Source organism: Lithobates pipiens, unplaced genomic scaffold (assembly GCF_037356315.1).
Source record: "Lithobates pipiens isolate NorthernLeopardFrog02 unplaced genomic scaffold, aLitPip1_a1.2 Scaffold_30, whole genome shotgun sequence".
Taxonomy (NCBI): Eukaryota; Metazoa; Chordata; class Amphibia; order Anura; family Ranidae; genus Lithobates; species Lithobates pipiens.
Window position 1 is genome coordinate 95,408,787 of NW_027507791.1, and position 8,432 is coordinate 95,417,218.

The 8,432-nt window shown below is 43.2% G+C and overlaps 1 protein-coding gene across 2 annotated transcripts; it reads right to left on the minus strand.

Annotated features, from left to right (window-relative positions):
- Positions 1 to 2,205: 2,205 nt before the first annotated feature.
- On the minus strand, positions 2,206 to 8,185 carry LOC143943093 (serine/arginine-rich splicing factor 5-like). Of its 2 annotated transcripts, none has more exons than XM_077464646.1 (8): positions 8,055 to 8,185; positions 5,738 to 5,887; positions 5,403 to 5,473; positions 5,206 to 5,316; positions 5,053 to 5,119; positions 3,943 to 4,016; positions 3,654 to 3,764; positions 2,206 to 2,886 (listed from the first exon to the last, which is right to left on the minus strand). In XM_077464646.1, exons 1-8 carry the CDS (start codon positions 8,154 to 8,156, stop codon positions 2,610 to 2,612), a joined length of 963 nt encoding a protein of 320 aa, XP_077320772.1. In that variant the 5' UTR covers positions 8,157 to 8,185; the 3' UTR covers positions 2,206 to 2,609. The 2 variants fall into 2 exon arrangements, with proteins under 2 accessions (XP_077320772.1, XP_077320771.1); XM_077464645.1 differs by having other exon boundaries at positions 2,206 to 2,889.
- Positions 8,186 to 8,432: the final 247 nt, after the last annotated feature.

Genomic DNA, 8,432 nt, shown 5'->3' on the forward strand with positions numbered 1-8,432 from the left:
TAGAACTTCCAGCAAGGGTTTATTCATTCTGCATTGCATAAGAGGTCTATATGATAAATATGGAAATAAACCTATTTGTGCACCTTCAAAATCAGCCATGTATTTATGGTGGGCTACTTTCACTGGATAGCTATGTAGTTTACAAATGACATCTCTTGGTTTTAATGCATTTTTTTGGGGGGCGGCAGGGGCAAGAGCATGATGTTCTTTGTCTATTTCAATCTTATCCGGTGTAGATGGTCCCAAAATTAACTGGAACAGTTAACTTTGGAAACAATTGAAAATGTTATTGTATTTCAGGCAGGCCCTTATATGTATATTTTGCCTATGGTCTCCATTTTCTTGATTATCCAACACTTCCTTGTGATGTTTTGTCTCATCTTGGATATCATCCTGGTCCCATCTACATTTCTTCTACTCCGTGTCCCTATTTCCTCCCTTAACACCTCCACTGCCTGTTTGCAGGATGATTAAACAGCAGTTATAAGTAAGGCCCCTTTCACACTGGGGTGGTATTCAGGCGTTACAGCGCTAAAAATAGCGCCTGAAAAAAACCGGCCCTTTAACTCGTGTGAAAGCCGGAGGGCTTTCACACTGGAGCGATGCGCTGGCAGGACGGTGAAAAAAGTCATGCTAGCCGCATCTTTGGAGCGGTGTATTCACCGCTCCTACCCATTGAAATCAAATGGACACCGCGGCAATACCGCCGCTGCAGTGGCGCTTTGCGGGCGGGTTTAACCCTTTTTCGGCCGCTAGCGGGGGTTAAAACCACCCCGCTAGCGCCCGCCGCTAAAACGACGAAAAAGCGCCGCTAAAAATAGCGGCACTTTACCGCCGATGCCGCCCCAGTGTGAAAGCAGCCTAATCGAATGCCTTTATTTGTAGGTAGTGCTCTAAAAATCCCAATCCACTATTAAACACTGATTGAGATGCACTTATTTCATTAAGATCACCATACAAAGGGTTAACACACTGCACCTGCCTTGTAGAGGCTGTCTCTGGATTCATCACAAGTCCTTTGCCGATTCACTGCTGGGTATACCATGACTTTCAACTTCCCAAGGATTCAACCATCCCTCCTGGGATTTTTTTTTTCCAACCTCCTGAAGACCTAGGTCCCCTCCAATACACAGACCCTTTGTCCCACCGACAAACTAAGGTGTCTCTTCTCAGAGATCCCATTCCAGGGCTGTACAGCTCTGCTTTGGGCTCAGAGGTATTTGGCCATTGCCATGTGCTGCAACACCCCTTACAAAACCTGTCACTCCTTGACACTGTATGGGGGGGGGGGGGGGGGGGGGGGAGTATTTGTATCTGGCCCAGCCACCTCATTACAGGAGCCCAAACCTCCTTCCCTCCTGGACTGAGGTTCTTTTAAAAGCCCATCTCTTTCCACCACCATGCAGGAGTGCAGCTGTAGGTAGACGTGTGGATACGCTTTAACTGCCCAATTTTCATTTATACTTTAAGATTCATGTTACTGCACTTTGTGCTGAACAGTCATGATAAAGCAGTTATAGTAGATATTGGGGAGAAAAAAAAAAAAAATAAGACCCCCTCCATATGCAATTGTCAGTATTATATTGCAGTCATTCAGGGGCTTATCTAATGGTTGCTTGAAACCAATGAGGCGCCCTACTGGGTCCCAGTATGCCTATGGAAGGGAATTCCACATCCTTGCTGCTCTTACAGTAAAGAACCCTCTACGAAGTTTAACGCTCTTTTCTTCCAATTTGAAGTGGCCACGAGTCTTGTTAAACTCCTTTCTGCTGAAAAAGTTCTATGGGGGGGGGGGGGGGGGGTCGGTCACCAGTATGGTATCTGTTTATTGAAATCATATCCCCTCAATCATCTCTTCTCCAGAGTTATGAGGAAAGGTTGCCAGCACTGAACTTATTCTAATATCCTCCAGACCCTTTATTAGCTGTTGCCCTTCATTGTACTCACTCCATTTCTAGTACATCCTTCCTGAGGACCTGTGCCTTGTAGAACGGGAGAATCATTTTATCTCTGGAGTTAATCCTTTAATGTATGCAAATGTTCCGTTTGCTTTGTTAGCAGCAACTTGGCATTGCTGAGCCCACCTACGAGGACCCCCAAGTCGCTTTCCATCTTAGATTTCTCCCCAGTGTATAGATTGCATTCTTTTTTTGCCACCCAAATGCATAATTTTACCACCTTATTAATTTGTTCACATTAAACAACTTTGGTTTTTATAATAAAGTTTATTAGAATAGTATATATTTCACAAAAATGAAACATATGGAAGTCAGGGGATTTGAAGGGCAAACACACAACAGCTTTATTTACAGCCATGAGCACACAAGTGTTATGTCCCATGTTAAGCTCAAATACACAGTCAGATCATCAATCACATCCAAAAAAAAAAAAAAAAAGGAAGGGGAAAAAAAAAAAATTGAAGTACTTTACACAAAACTATACAGTTAAGCAGGTGGAAGTTATTAAGACAGCTTGAGAATCTGTCTCAGTGGTCCACACTAGGTTTTTGTCTATGTTCCTGCTTGATTTCAATGATCTTACTTACCAAGAGTAGCAAGTACACTTTTTAAAGTTAGGGGAGTAAAATAAAAAAGGGGCGTATAAAAAGTTCAGTTTCTGCTATCAACAGATCTGGACCTCGACCGAGATCTTTGCCGTTCAGCAGATGCAGGTGATTTGGATGGACTCCTAGATGCAGGTAGAGGCTTTTGAGATTTGTCTTGAACAGGAGACCTACTAACAGATCTTGATTTACTGCGGTTACTGCGATTGCTGTGAGGAGTGCGACTGCGGCTACGAGAACGGCTGTAGGACTTCCTGCTCCTGGAGCGGGATCGGCTGCGAGACCTAGATGAGCTTCTGCTACGGGAACGGCTTCTTGACCTGCTGCTAAAAAAAAACAAATCAGGGTTAGGAACATCTGAGGTTTGCATTACAAGACATGTCACATCTTCAAGTGAAGACAATTGAGAAATGCAGCTGAGACTTAACACTACATATACATAACAGCAACTCTGGTTAAACAGAAGGTGCCTTGGACAAAACCAGAAGCCCGACACATTAGGTAAGCCATACTATACTGCAAGCTTAAAGTTGACCTCGTCATTTTTTCATCCAATAACCTTCCTGTTAAGCACTTGCGAGTTTACTGGCAAGGGAGTGGAGGAGTAGCGAGTCGAAGTAAAGCGGGGGGGGGGGCCTGGATGAGACTGCAGAGATCCATGTGTAGTCCAGAAAGTGAACAGGCAGCAGCCCAGTTAAAATAGCTGCAGCCAGACTTTGAGTGTGTATATATCCAATTATCCAAATTGCTGCAGAAATCTCCATCCAAGTGGTTGGAGGGAAGCTTCAGATACTGGCAGAGGCGCAATTACAAATTAACTGAGCAAGCCACACCAGTCCTTAACCAATGCCTATAAAATTATCTAGTAATTGACTGCAGTGGTGGGTGCACTCAAGGGTGCTGAGCAACCAATTCCACTATTTGAGAAAGAGCACCAGAGGCAAAAGGGGATACCCTGCAAGTAGCAGAATGGACAAGGAAAGAATGCAAACATTTGCATTTTAGCAAATGAAGTGGGGAAAGGGAAAAAAATAGGTAAACTGCTTTTTTTGACTAACTAGTTACAAAGGTACATAAATATGCCACAAACCTGTGCCTTTTGTTTCCTTCAATCAGTCTGATTTTTCTTCCATTTATTTCCTTGCCAGATAGTTTCTCAATAGCATTTTTGAGATCACTGTAAGATGCAAACTCAACAACCCTGAAAAGGAAGAAGAGAGAAGTGTAAAAACCATGTCCTCCCAATAAAGCAAAGACTACCCACATCCCTCATATTAGTGTTGGATCACGACACATGATATTAGTGATCTCCAGACAGCTTTATTTTACCAGTTTCAGAGGAGGGGGTGGAATGGAGGCAGCACACACATTTAACTTACCCTTCATTGAGCTTTGGTCTGTGTGCATCAGCAAAAGTTACTTCTCCAGCTTGTCTCATGAAGTCCTTCAAGTCCTAATGCAAGATCGGAATTCATTAGAATAGATACATAAGATATTTCAACAAACTTAAAGACTGAAAAAGAAATTTAAAATGTTAGACTGGAACTTGAAACTTGACATTGTAATTTCGCCATTCTTCAAGATTAAGAACAGCAAAAACTACAGTAGGGCACAAAATAAGTGAGAAGTCTTCTGAAATAAGAAAGGTAGACTTAAGGTCAATGTGGAAAAAAAAATAGTGTAAGTACTGCTAATATAGAGATACTAAAATTAGTAGTAATACAAGTTGTTACAAGCATGTGTAATAAAAGCCATTTATTTGGTGCCCTTGATGTCATTAAAAATATAGGTTACTTTACCTTTTAATATTACATCCCTAGGCTAGTCAACCAGCAAACTGCATTAAGCGACAGGAGGAACCGTCATGAGACAAGCCCGACTCGACTGGCTCTTCACACCCACTTGTGGGCTAACCATTTGATGGAAGCCTTTATAGCGAACGACCCCTCCCTATTAGAAGACTATGGACGATGGCCATCATTTGTACTCCTGTGGCGTTACCAAGGACTTTACTGCGACCAGAATTCCAACGACCACCTAATTGCGTATCTTTCAACTCTGCGATCACGATCTCTCATTCGGAATCTTTACATGAAGAGCATCTCAACTTAAGGACCAGATCTCGTTAACTCTCAGGGGGTCGCTGCAACCTGGTATTTGCAAGGAAGTGCTCCGGTATGTCTAGACCGGCAACGGATCTAGGAGGCCAACAGGCAGTAGGAGCTCACTGGCAATTTCAACCCGGCCCAATCAAAAGTGACCAAGACAGAGCAATAACCAACAGGCGCTCCTCGTCACAAGGCCAACGAGACACAGATAGGCTGGCAAATAAAGGGTTTAATATTTGGTTAAAATTATGGAAAAAATTTAACTCCCATCCCAATATCATAAACCCCAATTATATATAAAATAAAAAAGACATTAGACATTAATGAGTACTTGTGAAAAGCACATATACCCATAAACCCCTTTAGAACAAGTCAACAAACCTGCCAGCTGACTCTCGACGACAAGTTTTCTACTATAAGACGATTTTCAGTCCTTATTGGCGGAGCGCTACAAGGGAAAATAAGTTTAGTTAGAAAAATATATAATATAACTCAATTATAAGCAGTGAATTGGGGAGGCAGCTCATTACATACCTTCTTTCATTACGTGGGCGTCGACTACTAAATCTATCAGAATATCTGCCACGGCCAAGACCTCCTCGTCCACCCCCTCTGGAACGCAGACGGGCATGCTCAATTGTAACCCTGAAGACAGAACAACAAGGCAAGGTTAAAGTCATGTCATCATTAGCAGCAGTCTTGTGCACAGTTTACCAAAATTATTAACATACCTTTCATTGCACAGTTCTTTTCCATCAAGTTCATAAACGGCATCATCTGCATCTCTTGGATCTTCAAACTCCTAACAAAAGAACACGAACAATCAGCACCAATAAGACGCTTCCATTTTTCTCAGTTAAACAGCCCAATAAGCTCAGCTTAAAGGTTTCCACACGGTATTGGTTAAAAGGTCTTGCACTATTACTGAGGCCCAATAATTTTACAAGCTTTCCATTAAAAAATAAAATTTACATTAACAGAACCGCAGCTCACCATTAAGACCATTTCGAACAGCTAGTGCACAGTCACAAGTATTAAAAAAAAAAAAAAAAGCCAGGGCACTTACCACAAACCCAAAGCCTCTCTTCAGATCAATGTCTCTGATTCTTCCATAGCCCTTGAAAAACCTTTCTACATCTTTTTCTCTGGCAGCTGGGTTCAGCCGACCAATGAAGACTCTACAACCACTCATATTTGCAATATTCTGAAACAAAGTCTGTAAAAGAAAAAAAATGCAGTAGGTAAAAACCAAATCAAACAGTTACTGCTCTCTATGGTCCAAAAAAAATATGAAATCAAATGCCATACTGAAACTCTACCACTAGGTGGTAAGCACAAGTAAATCCCTGCAATTTCTTTCCTCTGCAGTCACACCCTCCCCCATACAAGGGATTTGCAAAATCAGATGGAAGTGTAATAATCTCATGACCACATCTTCTGGGATTTGCTTACATTCATTGTCCGGCATAGACATGAGGCCGTGCCCCACAGCCAGTGAGGGTCAGATTGCCCCATTGAAATCTATGGAGCTGCAATGTTCATGAATAATGAGACTTGCAGCACTGAATGTAAACTAAAACCAGAAGTTCAGCCTTAAGATTGAGGTAACCTTACATTAGTTGAGTGGGCCAAGCAAAATGTCATAGATTTATAGCAGAAGCTGCAGTTTAGATTACCAAGATATGGTAGTTGGCTCTCCCATATGGTCACATTATATTGGGTAAAGAACAAAAAAGGGAACCGAGGAGTGCAATCACCACATGTGCAGGAGCTTTGTCTACCCACACAGACTTATTACATCACACCTAGACTACCGCCATACAGCTCTACCCCTCCCCCATATTACATCACACCTAGACTACCTCCATACAGCTCTAACCCCCCCCCCCCCATCTTACATCACAACTTGCGTGTTTGCATGCAGCTCTACACCATGAGATCGTACATGTATGCCCCTATAGACTAGGGGCATAAACTAAATGCAATCTAATACAGGGTAGAACTGCATGGAGACAAGCCATGTTCACACGGCTGTAAACACCCCCCCCCCCATATAGACTGCATCTAGATCATGTCCCTATATAGCTCTACACCCCCCCCCCAGACTGCACCAAGTTTACATCCCTAATCATAAATTGGGAAGAGCTGTATTGAAGCATAATATGTGCAATCTAATGGTAGAGGACGTAGTAGAGCTGTGTGTCTAGTTTGTCCCTAGTGTAATACAGTGTAGCTTCATAAGCTAAATGCATACAACTGTAACACCTCCCCCCACTATCTGTGACAGTCTCCAGCTATACAGATCCTACATTTTGGCTAAATATCCTCATGTCTTAGGGCGACGCTCACACCGGAGCAATTTGCTGCTTGAAGCTCTAAATGGCTCAACAGGCCAAATACACATTCATGTCAATGGCCCCTGATCATATTGGAGCATTCTGTTGCCTGAAACAAATGCCTCCAGCTCAAAAAAATAAATAAAGGCACATGAGCTTCTTATTGGCAGATTTGGCCAAAAATGCTTAGACTTCTGTAGAAAATCCTGATCTATTCGGATATCAGCCCCCCCCCCCCCTCTGCTCTCTTTTGGCTGAACAAAAACACATGCAATTCATTTTTTTTGTTATAAATAAAGTATTAGAGAAGAGAAAAAAACCTCCAAGTGTGAAGCAAGCATTTGGCCATTCCCTATGCTAGCTATCAGTAGGGCTGCAGTTTGGCATTTTAGCAGATTTCCCTCCTTTTGTAAAACAACTTTCAATAAAAACAAGATGATTGCATTTCCCCCCATGCAGCACAAACACTGCACCTCCATTGTGGATGTATACATCGTGTACTGCAAGAATGTTCCCATATATTGTCTGCACTCTGATAAGAGATAGGTAGATGTACATTGGACTGCAGCCATAGATCACACGGCGATTGTACTAATCCATCACCCCCACACTGCCCTGCATTTAGAGAGAAATGTTTATTTTCCTCAATAACGATGTACCCTCCTCTCCATCTATGTACACAGGAGGAGAGGCTCGCATAGAGGGAACACTGCCCTTCCCCTCCCCCACTTCCTCGTCGTGCTCCAAAATGGCGCCTGCTCCCCGAGCACGAGGCGCCTCCCTCGTCGCATTCCACAGCGCCTCGCATCAGCCCGCTAATACAGATACATACATCTTCCGTGGTGCTCTTATAACCTCCATGGGGCATTGGACACCATATAGTAAAGCACAATTCCCACCAACAAATAAAGTCTTCTAAAATCCCCACACAGACACACGTAAACTTCACCTCATCACTAATAGGCAACGCTATTTACAATAACTAATAAAGCAAAAAAGGAACACTATAAAATGAACGCAAAGAGCCCATCCGCCAAACAATCTTACCTCAAGATACCCAATCTCCGAATGACGCAGCTTCGACTCTGCAGAGGAACCAAATGTACCCGGAGAGGCGTGACCTGACAGAAGGGGGTGTGCCCGCGTCATGTGACTGGCCAAAGACGTGTTCGGCTCTACAAGGACGATGGAGAAAAGAAGAGGCGGGGCTCCACCCTCTCCTGCTGCTCAATCGACAAAATGGTGGCTGGCGGGGCGGGGACTGGGGGGTGGCTTGATCTGATTGGCTGGAGGGGCGAGCACAAAGGCGATGAGTCAGAAATGCTGTGGTTTGGAGTTTCGACAAAATGGAGGTCGGACATTTTATATTGCGTAATTGTAATAAAACAGCCATATAGTGCACTGTACTCAGCTCTCCTTTGTTTA

Bases quoted from the DNA above. Each gene is read 5' to 3' on its own strand.
- LOC143943093 (XM_077464645.1), bottom strand. From the start codon at position 8,156: ATGACGCGGGCACACCCCCTTCTGTCAGGTCACGCCTCTCCGGGTACA. The intron at 3,765-3,942 runs GTAAGTTAAATG...CTTCCTTTTCAG, and splicing joins AGACCAAAGCTCAATGAAGG to GGTTGTTGAGTTTGCATCTT. The intron at 2,890-3,653 runs GTTTGTGGCATA...GTTTTTTTTTAG, and splicing joins GAAGGAAACAAAAGGCACAG to CAGCAGGTCAAGAAGCCGTT.